Below are 22630 nucleotides of genomic sequence, written 5' to 3' on the forward strand. Positions count from 1 at the left end.
CATGTCACCCATTGAGCATGTTTGGGATGCTCTGGATCGGCGTATACGACAGCGTGTTCCAGGTCCTGCCAATATCCAGCAACTTCGCACAGCCATTGAGGAGGAGTGGACCAACATCCCACAATCAACAACTTGATCAACTCTATGCGAAGGAGATGTGTTGCACTGCGTGAGGCAAATGGTGGTCACTGGTTACACCAGATATACTGACTGGTTTTCGGACCCCCCGGACCCCCCCAATACAGTAAAACTGCACATTTTAGAGCAGCCTTTTATTGTGGCCAGCCTAAGGCACACCTGTGCAATAATCATGCTGTCTAATCAGCATCTTGATACGCCGCACCTGTGAGGTGGATGGATTATCTCGGCAAAGGAGAAGTGCTCACTAACAGATTTAGACACATTTGTGAACAATTTTTGAGAGAAATATGCCTTCTGTGTACATAGAGAAAGTCTTAGATCTTTTGAGTTCAGCTCAAGAAAAATGAGGGCAAAAACAAAAGTGTTGCGTTTATAATTTTGTTCAGTGTATAATAGTTTAATGTAGTAGCCTACTGACGCTCAAACTCTACTTGAATTTTTTTCTCACACAAATTTTAGTTTAGGGTGAACTATACACGATACATATTATCACTATCCATCCACGATACATATTTTTGCATTTTTGTATTGCGATATATTGTGACACAATATATCGTTACACCCCTACAATAAAAACAAAAAATAGAAAAACATTTTTAAAAGTATCCCAAAGCCACACGATAGCTTTGTGTGAGGGAAAAGTTAAACTTGGCCATCGTTTCTACCTTGTAATAAGATGCTATTTTCGACAATCACAATTTTGGTGATCACAAGTGGTCAGCGCTAGATACGTATTGTGATCAGATCACTGAAACCACATACTGAGGAAGTCAAAACCACCTTGAGTTTGTAATACGAACACTATCAAGAGCTCTATTCAGACGGTAATGTTTCTCATGTGGAGCGAGTTCTGTGATCCTACGAACCCGGGAAAGCGCTGCTCACGTGGTCAGTCACATCAATGTCTGCTGTAAATAAATGTCATATGCTTGGGTTAATTAGAATAAATTCATATTTACTTTAATAATAAAATAATATAAATAATATCCTATTTATTTTTTGGTTATTTAATCTCGTGTTTAAAAATAGGAAGAAAGATGCGCTATAGTTAAAATTGTTTTCTGTCTTGTATTTTATCTCAAAATGATGGATGCCATTTTAAAAATGTGGAAAATAGCGGAAATAAGATAATAACAGCCTCTTATTTACATGAGGTAAACATAAAGCTGCTTGGTTTATATTTTGAATGTATATAAATGCTGCCATAATAACGGCCCATTTAAAATGTGTACATGCTTTTCTTTTATTTCTCCTTTGAGCAGTGATATGTAATAATATTGTTCTTCCAGCATTTCAGTAATAACAGTGTAGGCTTAGGCTAGATCAATAAAATGCATCCATAGTGCAACATTTATTGTACGGTGCTCTGCACGGGTCAAAAAGGATTTAAACTGAACTTTTAATTGATCTTCTAGTAAACTCAGTGATGTGGATTCGGGCAGGAATACACAACCCATCACTGCACGACCTTGCTTGGAGTTTGTCAAAAGACAGTAGGGAGAAAAACCCTGACATTCTGGATTCTGACGGCAATAAAATCACAGACTAGCTCCTGTAAATGCTGAAAATACCTTACGTTCCCCATGAGAAACAATTACCGTCTGAATAGGGCTTAGGGCACTATGATTTCCAGATTTAAATCAAATTTTGGATGAATAAATCAAAAGAAGGGTTGTACACTAATAAACTTGATGTGATGTGGACTAGTGTCTGTGAACACTGAATGGCACATAAACTGCTATTTAAAGCTGAAGTCTGCGTGTTCTGCGTATTAATGACCAAACCTATCTTTATAAAAGTTGAAAATGTTGTTGCAGGTGAAATATAATCAGAGACTGGCCCGGGACGGGAATCAGACGATTTTTCACATGCTCGGCCCGGACCGGGAACCGGCTCTATATATATTTTTTTACATTTAATATCTAACCTGACGATTCCGATTTCCGCTTTTTTTCCGGGTGACCTGCCGATACCGATTTTTCCCGATTCTGATTTTCTAAGAACTATAACCGGTTATAGTTGTAACCGGTTTCCAGCGGCACAGGCAATAACGTCAGTGACACACACCAGCTGCCTCTCGCTCACTCGTCTCATTCGCTCGCCGCTCCTGTTACATAGTGCTTATATTGCGCATAATTGTACTAATTCCCACAGGTTTCATACTCACACCAAAGGATGTGCATTAGCCTACTGATCTATATACAAGTCACCTCTCAAACAGCTCGAGAGTCGCAAGTACCAAAATGAATGGCTTACTGCGCTTAAATGGTCAAATACACACAAAATTATGTCAAAATGCCCATCTTGGCAAATATTCAGTTAAACACGGTCAGTTTTGAGAACAAAATACAAAGAAAATCACTCGCTGCTCTTGACTGAATAACTTATGTAACTTTAATTGTAAGCATTAATCTGTATTTCATTTTTACAATGAAGACTATCCAGTGTTATTTTACATTTGATTACATGTATTTCTGTTCCTGAAAACGAACCTACTGTCCGACCCAGCTGAAAAACTTAGAGCCGTGTTTATTTCATAGCTTTATTCTGTTGCATTTATTTGTGCTGTTGTTTGCAATTTGTTTATTTGTTCTTATTTTATTACTGACTTTTAACCTCAGTTTTTTTTTTATGAAAATAAAATTTTGCATTGAAGAAAAGTAGATTTTTGTTTGTATATGCAGTCAATTATAGTTCTTAGAAAATCAGAATCGGTAAAAATCTGTATCGGCAGATCACACGGAAAAAAGCGGAAATCGGAATCGTCAGGTTAGATATAAAAAAATATATATATATACACATACAGGTGAAACTCGAAAAATTAGAAAATCGTGCAAAAGTTTTCTTATTTCAGTAATTCAACTTAAAAGGTGAAACTAATATAGACTCATTACATGCAAAGTGAGATATTCCAAGCCTTTATTTGTTATAATTTTAATGATTATGGCTTATCTTATGAAAACCCCAAATTCAAAATTAGAATATTGTGAAAAGGTTTTCATAAGCTGTAAGCCATAATCATCACAATTATAACAAATAAAGGCTTGAAATATCTCTCTTTGCATGTAATGAGTCTATATAATATATTAGTTCCACCTTTTAAGTTGAATTACTGAAATAAATGAACTTTTGCACGATATTCGAATTTTTCGAGTTTCACCTGTATATATAGCCTATTCTTTCAAGTCGAAAAAAGAAAATAAATAAATGAATATTCATTACTAAGATTCAACTACAAGCTTGATGCAAACTCAAATGACACAAATACATCCATATTATGGAAGTGGTGTTCCACTTATCTCTCTATTCCCACGAGAGTCTCGTGGGAATCATTACGACATACTCAATGAGCCATTCTGCACTACAAAAGAAACGAATGTGCTTTTCCTCAGAAAACAAAAGACATTTGCAGGAAGATAGCATGAAAATGAAGAGAAGGAGAAAGAACACCACATTAAGCAAAGTGTTCATCTCTCACAGCTTTACCATGTGACGCTCAACACTCCCTCTGGGAAACGCTCTGGCTGCCTTATTTGCTCTTGACGGGGTTCAGAGAAGGATAAAGCGTCCAATTACAGACATCTGACTGCGAGAGGGGTTATAGATCACGGCCTGCTAGTTTAAGGATCCAGCAGCACAAATCAAGCGTTCAGGGGCCCGGCGGGGACCCGCTTCAGTCCTGCTAATTATCAGCCGTCCTGCTTTTGTGAGCCCGTCTTGCTTGCGCTTTAAAAGTTTCAAGAGAACTCCCCGCACCGGCTCAAAAGCTCAAGCCGATCCATGTCTGTTGATTCATTAAAAATACTTCAAGGGTGATGAATACTTGGGCAATTTCAGAGCGGTTCAAATCCATTATATGAATCAAACTCGCACCACGACGTCTCCAACACCCACAATGACTCACAGAGAACACAGATGCCAAAAAACACAGATCAATGAACAAATACTACAATAATTAGACATGGGGAACGGCTTCAAAGTACTTTTAGTGTGGCCTTGCCTTGCCAGCAGCTAGAGCCCAGAGATCAGAGAAGCCATAGTCATACGAGTCAGTTCAATTACAGGGTTTCTGCAGGTTTCCTAAAGCTAAATTGAAGACCTTTGTGAGTCGTAAACGGAACGGTAACACTCTCAGAAATGCGGCATCATGCGTATTGTTATCATTAAGCTTAAATGGCTAGGTAACATGTAAAAGCTTACAAACATTTATTGTCCATGTTACAAAAGTAACATAAGACGTATTCAATCCCTAACCAACAACCAGAATGTGACTCTATATGTCCTGTGTTTGCTATGGCACCCGAGTGCTGTTTCCAAACAAAGAATAGAACTAAAGTAGATGTTTGGGTATCCATGTGGATTCTGCGCTGTATTTTAAAGCGATATGGAGTAGAAATCAGGAGGAAACTGCAGCTTTACTGAGCTCAACGGCTCTGGCTGAGCTGTGATATAAACTAAACGCTATTAGCTATTTTAAAAAAGGGGTGGAGCTGTTCGATATGTCCCGCCCTGTCTTCCTGTTTCAGTGGAAATGACGTCAACACACTGAACAATTGACCCTTCGCAGGGAGCTTGATTGACAGGTAATCTGACCAATCATACTTCGCCATCCGCCATTTTGTCCGACAAAGCAGTCAGGAGAGTTAGTAGATTAACATGGGAGGATTTGAAATTGAAAAACGGTGTGTACTGACGCCTTTCTGCGGTTAAAACAACACTCCTTATCTTCATTCATGTTTATTTGATGCTATAAATGAACTAGAAGGAAGAGATGATCGGATCACGAGCAGCTTTAACTGATGCTCTACAGCGAACTGTCACGACACATTAAAGAAATACCACAAAACGGTATTTATTGTTTAAATTTCTTTTAAAAAATTGACCAAATTTGAAAGGTGAGACTTTGTTTAATATGTTTAATATCAAAAGTAACCTGGTCTGTCCTGTCTGTCAGCGTGTTGTCAGTCCGCGATGTATTTTTCACTGCGTGAGAACATGGTGCGTGTGTGTATGAGAGCAGCGTAGCTTGTCGGACATAGCGACAGTAACTAAGGGGGGCGGGTCTTTGCGAACAGTCAATTCTGCGTGTTTCAAGGCATTCAAGATAATTCGATGGGTGATGTTACTGTATCACTGGTGTCAATACTTCGATAACTTATAGGTAACACAACTAGGGTTACAAAAGGGCCGCATTTTTTTGCAAAACTTTCTATGGTAAGTTAAGCTAAAAAAATTATTTGTGAGTAGAACTTTAATCGATTCTTTCATTAAACAACAAAAAAGCATGAATAAAGCTGAATAAAATAAACTTATTCCCTATGATGCCCACTGATTGTTAAACGGCTGCTGTCTGACTCAGAGATGGCGAACGGGAATATGGTTTGTGTAACATTAGCATCACATGATTAGCTGTTTGATAACTTAGTCAAGCAAAAGGCTAATCATATTAATTACAGTTATGTGTCCGACGTTGTAGAGAGCGATACATAAAACGCATTACTATTCTGATACATCGGCTTGTACAGCTGGTGTGAGTGAGTGGAGGCGGGACTTATTTGCATGCTCATGGTTTTGGGTATATTAAATGAGGCACGGGTGTAGAGTGGCATTAAAGCTATTTTAAGGCAAGAATTTAAAAAAGGATTTTTTTTTATTTTTTTTTATGTCATTTTGGTGATCGAAGGAGAGTTTTAAGGGATAACATTATTGACTACAGGGGGACTTTAAGACTAAAGTCAAGAGTATTTTTTATTCCCAAAAACATTTAGTAAGAAAGAGAACATTACTCTACACATTCATCATAAAGCCCACGCTGATGCATGACGACTATAGAGGTGTTGATGATCAGCGAGTCTTCTGTAAGAAGACCTGTACAATTACATCAATAAAGCTTGAGAGAGAAAACAGACGTAGAGAAGACTAACTGCACTTCTAACTTCCTCTCAAGCAGATTTTAGGCTCTCGTTCTCTTAATTTAGTCTTTATTTTCTTATTTTAAGTTAACCGAACTGTTCACATATCTCCATATTAGGTGTGAGAAGAGGGAACACATTTCCGATCTGATGGCGTAGAAAGCAACTTAAATCCCGTGTCCCAGTCTAGCCCAACACAATGAAGGCTGACACAGAAACGTGTGTGTGTGTTTTATTGGCTCCTCTGGTCTTAATTAAGACTCCGGATATCCTCAAGCCCAGCGTCCTGATTTAAGCCTGTTCTTTAAACATCTCGCAGAATTCACCTCGTTTTCTTTTCCTGCCTGTGTGTGTGTGTGTGTGTGTGTGTGTGTGTCCTGTGGGCCCCTGAGCTCAATTACATTCCAAGGATTTTTGGGATGTTCCTAAAAGAGGCATGACTTTCCTTCTCTTCCATTAACTATATGCCAGTCAACACACCTGCTTATGAGATTAGATAGAAGCATATTGTAACGTGTGTGTTGTGTTTAGGTTTGGGCTGTGTTTTCCTGTGCTCATTTGCCTGTGTTCTGAGTCTATAGTTTGGTTGGTTGTAAATTAACCCCACACCTGTTCCTGTTCTGTTAATGATCTCTCCCTGTGTATTTATTCCCTGATGTCTGTCTGTTCTTTGCTCCCTGTTGTTTTTTATTAACGTGGTTGTGTTGCTCCCTGTGATTCCATTGTGGATTACTGGATTAAAGACTTTTCTTTGTGCGAGTTCTTCGTTTTGCGCTTGATTAATACTACCATCCCTGACCATTGTAAGCAGACAAACAACTGACTGAACTTATGGCATGACCAAATTCAACAGCGACGAGTAATATTATATTACAAAACGTTCATAAAACAAATATTACAAAATGAATAATAACATTGTTCATTTTGTTACACTCAAAAATTTCAATCAAAAAAATTATCATTTGGTTGAACTTCAATTGTGGATAATAATTCCTCACATTGGAAATACATTTTCTTAAAATGAAACCAGACTGTAAACTGGATCGCTGTGTGTCGTGAAAACACGACAGTAACCCTATAGTTAATAAGTGCACATGCTAACATGCCAAACTAAAGCTGCAATCTAGAACTTTATGTGAAATTACAAATAATAATTATGTTTTGATTATAATTAACAGCAATACATCTAAAATAATGTTTTTTATATTACATATATTTACTACTATATTATTCCACATAGAAAATGTATATGAATTGGGTTGGGTTGCTCACTATTTTGTATTTTTCTAATTGAAAACAATAGTTTACTGCACATGATTATCAATCGTTTTTATTCAGATTTGATGTTCTACTGATTCTTTGTAAACCACTAAAGAACAGCAAATTCTCATGAAATCCATGCTTTAAAATACTAATTATATCAGGTTGGATTTCACTTATTAATCGTTTAATTTTAAAAGGATTTCTGCTCAGTTTCGTCCCCAGAAAAAATAGCATATTTCAAGGGCTTCTCAAACAGCACATTTTTTGTTTATAACTATGCATAAACATTATTATCTCAAAAATACAAACATGTTGCTCACATATTATGGTAGCCCTGTTTGTGCTAAATAGAGTGTAATTACAGCTTTGCCATTAATATGTTTATAAGCAACTGAAAAAAGCTCAAATGTCAAGCACCGCAAACACACGTCAGACCCCAGAGGGTTAATGCGACTTTTATACAGTGAAAATATCAACACACTTCAACAATTTCTCTCAAGCTTTCTGTCTTTTTGTCATATTTCTAAATAAAAATGTAATATATGCTATTGCACACAGACACATATTCTGTATTTAAATAAAATTAGATTTTGCACTGTAGTTCATGCTCTGCAATGAACAAAAATGACAATGATCAAACTTAATTGCTTCAGTTTACATGCCTTGCATTGCTATAAAAAAAGAGACATATTTTTGCAAAATCTGCAGCTCCTCTCGTCTCCTAACACACACACATTCTCACACACACACACTACGCCACTTTCCTCCCGCTGCAGAGACATCACACTCGTCTCACTCTCGCTGTCTGTCTCACATCTTCATTACCGTGTGTGTAACGTAAAACAGCTTTCACACACTTCACCGGAGGAAACCTGACGCTGCTCCATTAACCTGATTCTGCTCCACGCATCCCTCAGCTTCTCTTAGTCTACATTTACAGCTCTTCCAAAAATACTACCTTTTCCAAAATTAATGCATTAATGTCTTAATGCATTTTCGGTAACACTTTACAATAAGGTCTCAATCATTAACATTAGTTAATTTGAATGAACAATGAGCAATATATTTGGTAACACTTTATTTCTTTCGACAGTCCACTTTAAACATTCTACTAACTATTAGTAACTCCATGTCAATAGTAGTCATTAGAGTATGTTAACAGAAACTGTAAATGTAATATTTTATATATCACCAATTTTTTTTATAATTGGTAAGACTTCACAATAAGGTTTCATTAGTTGGCATTAGATAACTACTGTAGTTAACATGAACTAAGAATGAATACTTTCACAGTATTAGTTAATGTTAATTTCAACATTTAGCTACTAATATGATATATATATAAAAAAAGGTTGTATTTGTTAACATTAGTTAATGCACTGTGAACTAACATGAACAAACAATGAACAGCTGTATTTTTATTAACTAACATTAACAAAGATTAATAAATACTGTAACAAATGTATTGCTCATTGTTAGTTTAGTTCATGTTAATTAATATACATTAACTAATGTTAACTAACTTACTGTACCCAGGGGCGTAATTTGTGGGGGGGATGGGGATGGGGGGGATATAACCCCCCCAATATTTAAATCTATGCATTACAACCCCCCCATTATTTATACCATGATCACAATATCAGGAGGCATACCCAAACTTCAACCCCCCCCCAATGTTCAAACCAAATCTACGCCCTTGACTGTACCTTACTGTAAAGTGTTACTGAATCATTTTTCCTGTAGTCCACTTGTGATGCTTGTCAAAGTCATTTTATTTTTCATGCAGAATTGCTTCATCATATTTCATCAATTTAAATGTTGTCTCTTAATCAATCAAACCATGGAAATTTAAAAAAATGCATACAACAGCCAATACTAAATTCTAGCAGATGATATCAAAATCTCTACGGGTTGTCACATTTCCACCGTCAGACTGTACACTCAGCTCTACATAAAGTGAACTCACTTTAAATCTTTATTCAATTAGGTTTTAATGGAATCAAACACACACACACACACACACACACTTTAGTCCTGAAAACCATTAGTCTCAGCTATCCGGTTTCTTTGTGACCCTCGTCCTGATATCCCATGATAGGCCAGACGTCGTTCTCGACACACTGGATTTCCCGCATCCAAACGCACAACTATTTTTTTCTCATTTTAACAAACATAAAAACACTTGATGGCACAGACCTCACCGGTGAACCAGATTTAACCGAGGACAACATGCTCCTGGATCAACATCTTTATTGATCCTGTAACTGTAAAAAAGTTGCTGTAATTATGCAGCTGTTTGCCAGTAACTTACTGTAGATTTAAATTGATGTATATTGACTGGCAACAGTTTGTTCAAAGTTAAATGAACATTAAACATTAACAAGTCTTTGTCTTTACAGAATAAAATTATAAAATAACAATCTAATGCAAAGCATTCTGGGAACCAGAAATCTTCATCAACCTTTTTCTGTTTTTTTTCCTTCAGATTTTGGTTCCCAGAATGCTTTGCATCAGGCTGTTATTTAGTTTTATTCTGTAAAGATAAAGACTTGTTAATGTTTAATGTTCATTTAACTTTGAACAAACTGTTGCCAGTAAATAACATCAATTTAAAACTACAGTAAGTTACTGGCAAGCAGCTGCCAGTAATACTGTAATTTATACAGATTTTTTTTACAGTGAACATTTCAATCAACCAATCAGATCTGAGGGACAAGTGTACAGGTTGTCAAGTTTAGGGTCACAAGCAGGGTTAGGTGCTTCTACATCAGTGTAATTCACAATCATTTCCCTCTAGTTTAAGGGATAACGTATTATGGGTAGAGTTAGGTTTAGTGGTAGGGATAGGGTTAGGGTTAGGATTGTTTAAAATGGACATTGGACTATGAAAAAGCCAAAGCGGACAAACTTCTTGAGTTGTTGCTGTCCTATTTAGGTCAAATTTGGACTTTCTCAATTTCTGAGACTAAAGTTAGTGGGACCTTTAAAGCTCTAATGTTTAAAGATTTATTCCATGAAAATGATGCAGATGTATCATTTTACAGTATATCATACTTCAATATTAAAGGTTCTTTAAGCGATCCTGGGTGACGTCACTTCTTGTTGACGTTCGAACTATTGTCAAACAAAACGGAGGCTAGCTAGACCCTCCCTCCTCCTCATCCACACACTAACCCCCCAAACCACACCCCCAAACCCTTCTTGTCGGTCATTGGCTGGAACAGTTTGTTATGTTTCGTGGAGCGGGTTGGCCCAGTTTGTTTTTGTTGAGCGTGTGTGGAGCCTGGGCTGTCTACAGAGATCGCGTTTCTTTACAGTGTGTTCAGGGGACAGGCAGCCAGCGGATAGTGAGGAGATGTTTGCTGTATGGGACAAAAAATATTTTGGCCTAAAAACCGCGTGACATCGCTTAGAGCACTTTTAAAGTATATCATACTCCAATATCTAATCAGATGATGTCTCAGGTCTAATATCCTCTTACCCTAAAACCAGCAGATCCATCCAGAATTAAACTCAATTAAACACGTCACGACTCACGACACAACATTATCACGTTCATCAATCCTTTTCAATCCTCAGTCAGGCCTTTTCAACCACAATACATATTTAGCATGTTTTTACATTTGTTGTAGTCTTCACAATTTAAACGTATAGAGTAAACTGGGGAATCTTTAAAGTCCCTCGTGGTGAAAATCCAGCTTTTAATGTTGTTTATGTGGTGTTTTTAATATGCTTTAAGACAAACCATGTGTAAATTCATAAGTCGACAGCATTGCTGAGTATTTTCTCCTTAAAACTGCAGTGAACCAAAGACAGTCTCAAAAACACGGTTTGAAATCGCTGGTGTTTCTGACGTCACAAACGACCTTGTAACCAATCAGATCAACGTGTGATCGTCAGCCAGTGGATCTCTGAGCTGAGTGAGTGAGTGGAGGCGGGGCTCATTTGCATATTCATAGAACCACGCATACTAAATGAGGCAAGGGTGTCGTGTTACATTCGAGATATTTTAAGGCATGAAGGGTTTTTTTCAAGGAATTTATTTTTAAAAAAAATTTAATTTTGGTGATCACAGATGAGTTTTAAGGGATAAAATGATTGACTACAGGGGGGCTTTTTTCCTTTAATGTACTCTCAGTCTCAAGCAATGAATGCTCTTCAGGTAAAACAATAGAAAATTGTTGCTTAGAAGGCAATGATTCAATTTATACAGCAACAGCAACATTTCTTTAACAAATCACCTGACAAATCTGAGGCCGAAATGCATCAGTGTGCAGTTTTTTCTTGCAGAAAACAAAACTGCCGCCATTCAAGAGACCCAGTAGAATTGGGATTTCTGGGAAATGTAGTTTTGATTAACGTCATTTTAAAGGCAATTTGGTAATTCAAAACCTTCTGCCATCTGGTTCTATAATCGCCTCCCACTCACAAAGAGCCTTTTCTCGTCCCTCGGCTCGTGTTTATTTTGTGTTCTCTCTTTTGTTGACTCTTATGGCACAGGTACAGGAACGAGAGATCGGGTCAGAGAGACAGGCCAGAGAGAGATGGCCGAGAAGAGATATGTCTGGAATTCTCCACATGTGCACTTAACCTGCGCATGAACTCTGGGATACGGCCAAATGTTTTTCAGCTAGTCATGGGAGTAACGTTCTCTTCTCACCACTAACATAACAGTTCACTTCAGCCATAGTGTTGTGAAATGTGTCTCGGGAATATAGCTATGCTGAGAGATCTGTTTAATCTGTTATAACATAATGTTGTTTAACATATATTTGTTGTGTCACTGTTGTTTACCAGTTTAAAATGTATCTGAACATACCAAAAGGGTCTAATTCTGATCATGTTTGTAAGCTTATTTAGCTGTCACTTGTTTTATTTTGAAATATGACAGACAGAAACCATGAGAAATGTTTCACAGCAAATTCTTGTTATTATTTAGCAGCCAATCGAATATTCAGTTCTCGAGTTATTTGAGTGTGTTTCTGCTTTAAAGGTCATTACGAAACACTGCTATTAGAGAAGCCCTTCAAAGAGACTTATGTTTTACTGGAACATGGTGATGAAACTGCCTGATATTGATAAGAACTTTAGAATTAATAAACCCAATTCAACATGATATGATCTATTTTCTTGGTATTTAATATCAATAATGTGTCTTTCATAGTATAGTGAGTGCAGGACACTGTCTGAATGATTCTGACAAAAATGTATGCAAAGACTAATAATTCTCTGTCTGTAATTAGAATCATTAAATAAATAAATAAAAACTTTATAGAGATAACCTAAGACAAGCAGTGAACGTGCAGGAAGAAAATCATCCACAACAAAACACACTGGTTATTGTTGCTGAAATACTAAACTTACAACTAAAATTTCAAATACTCAAACTGTAATTCATATGCAAATTAATCTAAACTTAAGTGTTTAATAAAAGGAGAAACAATTAATAAAGCATAAGATATAAGAAATATATTACATGTTCTCCGACATATAAACCCACACTGGACTTGTCATGTTACAATTTAAAAAAAAAACTTTATGCCAATTTTAAAAAGTGTATGCCAAAACATAAAACTATTCAAATAGGAGATACATTTTCACTTTAATATGCACTTTATCGTGGTGCTTTTCAGATATATGTGAGACCATAAACATATTTGTGTTTGATCTCTCTCTTTTTCCTCTTTTGAAAAGTCATGGAAATGCATTAGTAATTTTTCGTATTTTGTTGTTGGAGCAAGTGGGAATGCAAAAATTATATTTGCTTTGGTTTCCCATGTACCTCTATTTACCTTGCTATAGTTTACTTCCACTTTCCAAACCTGGAAATGTGAAAAGGGTTCATATAGAGCAGAATAAATCCACTCACGCACATGCAGAATGCAGAATGATGGGTTTTAATGTAACCTGAGCGCTTTACATTCAAAGGTTCACAACAGTTACATTCAAAAAGTAGTGGGAATGAAATGTTTAGTAGTTCGTGGCATTCAACCATTCATATACAGAATCAAAGCACAATGATATCAGTGAGAAACGAGGCATCCTCATATCTGCGCTGCAAGTAAAGGCACTGGCACAGTTTGTCTGCAGAGAGTAACCTGATTGAATATAAAAAGTTGAATTGGAAAAATTGTGATTGATGAGATCATTCTCTCCTTCATGCGCTCCACTAACTACACTACCATTGGTAGTTGCTGATGAGAGACGCTGATCATTTGCATAAAAATAAACTTCTCAACTTTGTGGCATCGATGGACACGCCCACATTGTGTCATCCAATGGTCACTTTTGCTCATGTCACAAAAAACACACTAAAAATGAGATCATGTTGCGGTGTAAACAGGGCTTAACTTGACAAAAACGGAATTCCTACTTAGTGCTGCTTTAACTCTTTTCCCGCCATTGACGGATATTTTCTGTCTTTCCGTGTTTTCGCTGTTATACGGTAGGGGGCGCTATTACACATCTTCTGAAAGAGTACTGAATCTCCTGATCAAAACACAGGTGAAGAAGAAGCAGAAACAAGCGATAGCATATGTAAAATAACATGATCATCAACATTAAACAGCATATAAATCAAAACTGCCTAATGTTACTGAATGAAATGTCGACCCGGGACGAGATACAGGACTGAAGCTTTAGGGGTGTTGATGGACTCGATCTATAGGCTACTCCATCTGTGTTTTGATCATCGTTCTGAATCCCATCTGGATGTAGTCTTTGACAAAAACGTGATTTTCTCAGCTTTTTGCTCAAAATGTTGCTTCTTTTATTAATCTCTTACCCACATTCATAATAAAAAAAATGCATGAAACTACAACAGAACGGGTTTCTGCTCTTTCTTTTGATATATTGCATGTTCAGATATTCATACAACAAAATATTCTGGGTGCCATGAAACTTTTGTGAAAAATATCCAAATACTGTCTGGCTGGCAACTTTAAAAAATAATGCTGGCAGGGAAAGAGTTAAGAAAGCTTAAATAAGTTTTTGTGGACAATAGTCAAGCTGCTGTAACTTAATGCATTTCTTGGAAAAAGACAGCAGAATTTAATTTCACTTTCATTTGTCAAATTACAATCAGTTTCCCAAGTGTTTATCAGTGACGTTGTGTTGGGAGTGACTGTGAGCGACACACACTCTGTGTCATGAGCCGTGCACATATTAGATTTACTGACTGTAAACATTCCAGACACTTGCACACCTATCATCAACAGTTTTCAGAAATCAATCATGTCACTTCCCAAGCGTTCGACTGCTTGAGGCACAGCGCTAGCGACACCAGTGTCACGGGTTCAATTCCCACACAACACTTGGACTAATGCATGTATTGCCTGAATGATATACATGTTCGAATCACAGCTGCCAAATGTAACGTAAAACTCTTGGCGCAGAGCATTTTTAAAACTGTAAATGTGAAATACATTGACAACAATTATAGCTACCTTAATATTTAATTGAATATAAATTAACATAAACAGACAATTATAGGTTCATTATGTTAAATCATAATTTCTATCTGCCTGATGTCACCTCAATAGCCTACATATAACTTTAGAAAGCTATAAAGTTGTTCTTACATTAAGAAATAACAAATAAATAAATAAAATACTGGTGCGTTGACATTAAGAAATAGGTAACACTTTTTTTTCAGTTACATGTGTTACATGTACTATAGTAATAACTATCAATTATGCACATGCAACTAACTCTAAACCAAACCGAATCATAATCCTAACCCTATAGTAGTTACTTAATATTTATCAGTAGACTAATTAAATGTATCAGTGTATAAAGACACCTTAAAATAAAGTGTAACCAAGAAATTTCGAAAGGAGAGCATTGATTTTTATCGTCTTAAGAATGAGTGTGACATTCAGAAAATGTCGCATTTGATAAGCCCAAAAAATTCTTAAGTTCAGGGAAACAATGGAACATTCACATCCTGAATTATGTAATGTTTAACCCCATCTACAGCTCGGCTACTGAGCGACGCTACAATAACGCGCACATTATAAACAACGAAGCGGGCAACATTGCAAGCGCTCGCTTCGTTTATTAAAAATGTAACTATGTTGCGCGTTCGAAGACTTGCGCTTCGCTGATCGCGATTTAAATGGGTCGCGTCGCGTTGCTCGTCGAAGTTGCTTCGGTCCTTTAACAAACATGGACGGTCACAAGAGGCGTAAACATAATGAGTTCGCTGAACTGAAACTTATTCCCATTTTATTACTCTCCAACGCAACAGTCGCGCGCGTCACGGTGGGTTGTTTTTCGAGGGGTGGGGCGTTGTATTTTCCCACCGATGAAAACTTGCAAACATCAAAGCATCCGCATCCCTCTTTTTCATACGATACAGAACATGTCGATCACTCGCCGATACAGCTCACATTTCAATGGTTCATATCTGTCAATATCTATAAGATCTTCTTCGCGGTGGGAAAGTCAACTTCCCCATTATTTAGGCTATACTTTCAAAGTTCGATAATCCTGAAACTTCCATGGAAAACGATGTTGCTTAATGTATGTGGTTTAATAACGACTTGAACGATGACGAATGTAGCTATTATTGCCAGAAACTTATGAAAGCCGCCATTCCCAACAAAACCAAGCATATCCCGAGGCGTGTGTATCCACAGCTCGACACAATGATCCCACAGAAAGCTGAAGTTGATTTGTCAAGGACACTGCAGCTCGCATTTCTCACTGGTTTTGGGAAAGCAACAGTCAAATACACGTAAAAGTCGGATTGCGTTACCTTTTTGCTGTTTCTGCTGTTGTACCCGTTGTAGGGGTTGAATCCCGTCCTCGGAGGAACGGAGAGCAGCATTTTCTCCTCCGCGGTGTCCGGAGCGGCGAGCCTGACGTCAGTGAGAGGAAGTTCAGGCGGGATCGAGATCGAGTCCCGCGTCGCGTCAATATAGTATCGCGTCGCCAGGTGCCGTGTGTCTGAAGCCCCGTTCTTCACACTGTCGCTGTCTCTGCACTGCGAGTCGCTGTGGGCGTTCACAGTGCTATCGCTTTAAATGTTATTGGTAGACTGCACGTCTGGCCATATCTATAGAAAATACCACCACAAGTGATATAAATTAAGATATCATTCTAATTTGACTAGGATTTAGGCTTAAAATGATTAAAAGTAACATGCTGTTGGAGAGTGTTGTTATTGCCTACCACAGCAGTGTTCAGTGGATTAGATCACTAGACTTAGTCACTCATACTGTAATTACTAAAACGTCTTTCGAATTTGACAAATAATCAATTTTCTTGTCAAGATTATGGGGAAACTGTAAAATGAACTGCATCAGTGCTAAACAATTACAACACACGAACTATCATTGAATGAATCAAACTCACTAAGACTGTCGACAGTTCCTTTTCCATGCATCATTTTATTATATCTATATGTGTGGTTACAGACAAACACATAAAACATTGAATCGCTCCGGATCCGTCTTGCCTGACCTCGAGACGGTGACGTGAGCTCTACTGACAGCCCCTCCTATTGGTTGTCGCTCTCTAAATTCGCTTCTCATTTGCATAAAGTCGAAATATTAAAGTAAGTGTTTGGAGAAAAATTTGGTGATTAACTTGGAAAATACCATACTCAAACAGAAATGGACTACACATTCATTTTATTCCAGAGTTATGCCTGATAGGGACAACCAGCAGGAAGCATAAACGTGTTAAAATGTGCCGGTATTCCTGTATCCAGTTAACAGGGACGTAACCTTTGGCTAACATTCTGGCAGGATTATGAACAAATGTTCATCCAGTAACATCAATACAATGTTTGTTCAAGATATCATTTTGTTATAAGTAAGTGTTTGGAGCAACATTTGGTGATTAACTTAATAATTATGCATAGAAAATACCATATACAGAAATCGACTAATAATAACCTAACATTATATTATTTAAAATTGAACTTAAGCATTAAATTGAGGCCTTAAAAGATGAAGAAATTAGAAGAATATTTAGAAGAAATAAAAAAGCAAAACAGATTGTATAGAAGTTTTGAATCCTTTTCTTTTTCTATCCCCTGTATATTTTTTATTTGTTCTAATTTTTTTTCTGTTTCCTTTCATGCTATTATGAATATAATAGATCATAGTTACACTGTGATCCCCTGTATGTGCATGTTGTTATTGTTCTGTTATGCAATAATATATTAATTAATTTTAAAAAACCTGCAAACGCTGTAGAATTGCAAAAAGTGCATGTATAGGCTACTTGGCATTGTATAAAGCCTTCTTGCACTCAAAAAAATGACTCTTTGGTTGAACATGATTTAATCATGGACAGTGGTTCCACGTGATTGATTCAAGTTATTCGAGCACGACTGAATCAGGTTATTTGGACAAGACTGAATCAAGTTATTTGGACACGACTGAATCAAGTTATTTGGACAAGACTGAATCAAGTTATTTGGACATGATTAAATCAAGTTATTTGGACATGATTAAATCAAGTTATTCGGACATGATTAAATCAAGTTATTTGGACGAGTCTCATTTGAATTGAGTTTACTCACTTCGCTTAAGTTCATCCAACATGAAGTTTTTTGGTTGAGATAACATGTTTCCATCATGTGGAACCACTGTCCATGCTTGAATCATGTTCAGCCAAAGAGTTATTTATTTGTGTCTATTTTATAGACACACAGAGTTAAAATAACATACAATCAACCTAAATATAGCTTTTCTTTTAATACATACGATGTTGGCAGTCTAAAAATGGTACTGATTGCATCACTAGCAAACCCATTGGAGTTGCTTTTAAAGCAACTTGAATTCTTAGCAGGTCCTCCACCGAAGCACATGCTCGACACTTTACCACAATAGTAACTCACCCATAAACACCCACATATAAGAAAGTCGTTTAAAATACCAACATAATAGAATATTAAACATTAACAAGTCTCCATATTTTCTCATCTGGCTTACTTTTTTTTTTTTATCAAAGAACACTGGTACAAAGCAATTACGACAGACCAGGAGGGTATTCTTAAGTATTTATTGAGATACAACATTTACTTCACATAACATTTTCAGGCATAAAACAAAATAAGTGGGCTGAACCATGGTGAATAATTTATCTAAAGAGAAATATGTGCTTTTGGGAAAGTGATACTTTGTTTTTTTTATTCGTCTTATTCCATCCATTTTTAATTCAACTTTTATGTGTTAGTCTTACTCGGTTTTTTTTTTATGAAAGCATTTAGAATCATAGGAGTGTAACGATACCCTCGTGTCACGATTTGATACATATCACGATACTAAACTCATGCAATATTATACTCCAAGACGCTAAAAGGCTAACAAAAAATGAACTGTTGATAAAAATGCTAAATTTGGTATTTCATTGTGTGTAAATGAATAGTCTTGGACTTGGTGCTGGAAACCCAAAGCACAGGACAATAGAGACACCAGAATAACAATATTCATGATTCTGAAGCTGAAAATACTGAATTATTTTAGAAGAATATGCTTTCACCATCACTGACTAAATATTTAAAATAATGTAGGCCACTTTTTACTGGTAACATCAGACATCTGGCATTATCAGAACCCACAAATATTCCCCCATTGCATTATTATACATTATATTCAACATGTAATACTGACACTAAAACTCTGAAAACTTGAATATTTGCGATATTTTGTGACATGATATATTGTTACACCCCTATAATTTACTGTAAGAAACGTGCTATACAAATAAGCCAGAATTGCGTTTCAAATTGTCAAAGAATCAGTTAAATAACCCTTTTAAACTAAAACCTTCCAGAACACATATTCCAGAGTTATGCCTGATAGGGACAACCTGCGGGAAGCATAATGTGTTAAAATCACTTAAAAAGTCAAAATGTGCAGATATTCCTTTATCCAGCCAACAGGGACAGTTTTCTAACCTTTGACTAACATTCTGGCAGGGTTACGAACAAATGTTCTTCCAGTAACATGAATACAATGTTTGTTTCAAAGTTATCTTGTCTATAATAATGTTCTCAAAACGTTAACATAACATTATCTATACATCATTCATTTCTGAAATGTTTTAGCTGTAACATTTTTTAAATGTTACTATTTATTTTAGAACATTCAGAAAGTATTCAAAAGTAACATTCCCATAACGTTTGCACAACTATCGCATAACCAAGAAAAACGTCTTTTAAAACTTTTAAAAACTGGTTGTTTTGAACGTTCAGAGAACAGTCAGAAATAATGCTTTCATAACTTAACGGGAACGTTAACAAAACATTATATTATCTATATTTTTTGACAGTTTTGACACAGATAACCACCAGATTCTCCTGTCAACCCACATGACTTAGGGCATCAGGAACCGCACAGCAATAGTTCCAGGTCCTTTAGGGTGTCGTGGAGGGGTGTCTGGAGTGCTTCAGGGCTCAGTGCTGGGACCGCTTCTCTTCTCCATATACATGACATCATTAGGATCTGTCATTCAGAAACATGGCTTTTCTTATCACTGCTATTGCTGACGACACACAACTCTACCTGCCATTCCACAATCCATGATCCAACAGTATAGATACTCGCATCTCAGCCTGACAGACAGACATTTCTGGCTGGATGAAGAACCACCATCATCAACTCAGCCTTGCAAAGACAGAACTGCCTGTGGTCTCGGCCAACCCAACACTACACCACAACTTCTCTACTCAGCTTGGTTTGTCATCCATAACTCCATCCAGGAACCTTGGAGTTGTGATTGATGATCAGTTGAACTTCACAGACCACATTGCTCGAAATGCCTGGTCCTGCAGGTTTACCTTATACAACATTAGGAGGATCAGGCTCTTCCTATCCAATATCTAGTATTACTTCATCGGAATGGTACGAAACTTGATAAAGGTGCTTGGTAAAGGTTTGAACACACACACAGACACAGACACACACACACACACACACACACACACACACACACACACACGCACACACACACACACACACACACCTACACACACACTCACTCACTCACTCTCTCACACACACACACACACACACACACACACGCACGCACGCACGCACGCACACACACACACACACACACACACACACACTCACACACACACACACGCACGCACACGCACACACACACACACACACACACACACACACTCACTCACTCGCACGCACGCACGCAAGCACACACACACACACACACACACACACACACGCACACACACTCACTCTCACACACACACACACGCACGCACGCACGCACACACACACACACACACTCACACACACGCACACTCACACACACGCACGCACACACACACACACACACACACACACACACACACACACACACACACACACACACACACACACACACACACACACACACACACTCACTCACTCACTCACTCACTCACTCACTCACTCACTCACTCACTCACTCACACACACACACACACACACCAACATGATTCAAAAAGAAAAGGTTACTGTAAATGGTTCTGAAAAAAAAGCACCGCATTGGAAATGAATGGGAAACTAACTGAATATAGTGGGAACGGCACTGCACCCAAACAAAATCTTAACCAAAAGATACAAAGCATTCAAGATTTGACAGATTACAGTTTTTTACAATCACTTTGTTACTATTTTCAGAACCTTGATGTCATTTTTCACAACTCTAGACACAAAACTCACAACCAATGATCAAAAAGCACATTTTTCAAAACTCTAACCCTTTTCTCAATTGCTTGGATACAATACACATAAAACTTAGATCATTTGTTCATTCAACAAAGATCACCTGTTCAATATGACACAACTTAACATCAAAGTACTACTATTTCAAAAGGCAATTCACACATTACATTTCAAATGAGTGTCTATTCATTTCCTTACAATGATCTAACTATCAATTGATACAACTGCTCAAAATGATAAGTAACTGTTGCATTACTCTTAATGCATAGTTGTATGGAAACAGACACACAATCTTCCATGTTTACAGTAAATCATGAAAGTTTCAAGATAATGAGATTCATTGTCACCAATTAGCATGGCATGAACCAATTAGACTACAATATCCATGGATGTAGCCTAATATTTTATCATACTGTAATGCTTCATCAGACACTGTGTCTATGGTGCCAAATACTGTACCACCTTTTCAGACTATGTACAGTATTGACAGTACAGTACTGTATAGATGCAGGCCCTTGTAACTGCGTGTCCAATTCTGCCAATCACAGCAGAGCAGTGTCAGGCCTGGACTCGCCATGCCAAAGGTTTTTTCCAAGATGTCATTTTCCAACATCCATTGTGATGTAGATGAGAACCTGTGGCCAAATCCACAACACAGAGTTGATGACAGTGTAGAAGTACAGTAATCACTCCTGTTTAGTTTCTTACAGCAAGTTGAGGAACACTGCATTTGATGTTTTACAGTACTGTCTTTTCTTTTCTATTTCATAGCTAATTATTTTTGCTTTGATTCAAAAAACCATGTTGTGATTGTACTGTAGTGTTTTGCATCAATATATTACAAACTTTGTTCACAATGATTCCACTGTGTCTGTAATATTCTCTCTACTACTGCAGTACTTTTACAGAGATGTATTTACTGTACATGTAGTACCATAATGAAACCTGTATCACCTATTTTGCTCTACAATATTTAATGATTGTACGAACAATGACACAGTGAAACTATCGGTTGCTTGTGTGTGGGTGATCTATAGTTATGTTTCAATGGTATTTCACAGTTAATTTGTTTTTTGAACCAATGATTGTGCAAGTGCAAGATTTCTTTAAAGATGTGAATGCACAATGCAATGTTTTGAACATTAGACAGCCTGTGTTACAAGTAATTATCGTTTTGAGTTTTGTGTCTAGAGTTTTGAAAAATGACATCAAGGTTCTGAAAATAGTAGCAAAGTGATTGTAAAAAACTGTAAATTGGAAATTTAATTTTCAGATCTGTGCTCGAAAAGTGAATACATATTATAACGACTGCATAGATATATTTTAGTACCATAAAATCCCCTTAAAAAAATCAGTTTGGACTGTCACACCAGGAGCACCAAATCTGCAAAGGAATTATCCATTTAGTGATTACTTTTGCATTCAATTTCTCTTAATTTGTTTGTAATATGCTTATAGTGCTGTAATACAATAAAGTACAGGTCAACATAGAGGTCACACAGCTCATGTTCAGCATAATTGTTCAATGATTTCCAGTTGCATAACAATGTAAGAGTTGACAGCTCTCATAGTTTGATTGGTATTGCTAGTTTAGTAACTCATGCTGCATAAATTGTGATCATGAAT

General features: G+C 37.0%; 1 protein-coding gene across 1 annotated transcript in view; it reads right to left on the reverse strand.

Moving 5' to 3' along the window:
- rbms2a (RNA binding motif, single stranded interacting protein 2a) overlaps positions 1 to 16251 on the reverse strand; it is a 59824-nt gene extending 43573 nt beyond the window's left edge. The window contains exon 1 of the mRNA XM_056252500.1: positions 16075 to 16251. Within this exon, the coding sequence (XP_056108475.1) occupies positions 16075 to 16146 (72 nt within the window). The 5' untranslated portion in view covers positions 16147 to 16251. The remainder of the gene's footprint in view (positions 1 to 16074) is intronic.
- Positions 16252 to 22630: the final 6379 nt, after the last annotated feature.

This window comes from Rhinichthys klamathensis, unplaced genomic scaffold (assembly GCF_029890125.1).
Source record: "Rhinichthys klamathensis goyatoka isolate OS25496 unplaced genomic scaffold, OSU_Roscu_1.1 h1tg000095l_1, whole genome shotgun sequence".
Lineage (NCBI taxonomy): Eukaryota > Metazoa > Chordata > Actinopteri > Cypriniformes > Leuciscidae > Rhinichthys > Rhinichthys klamathensis.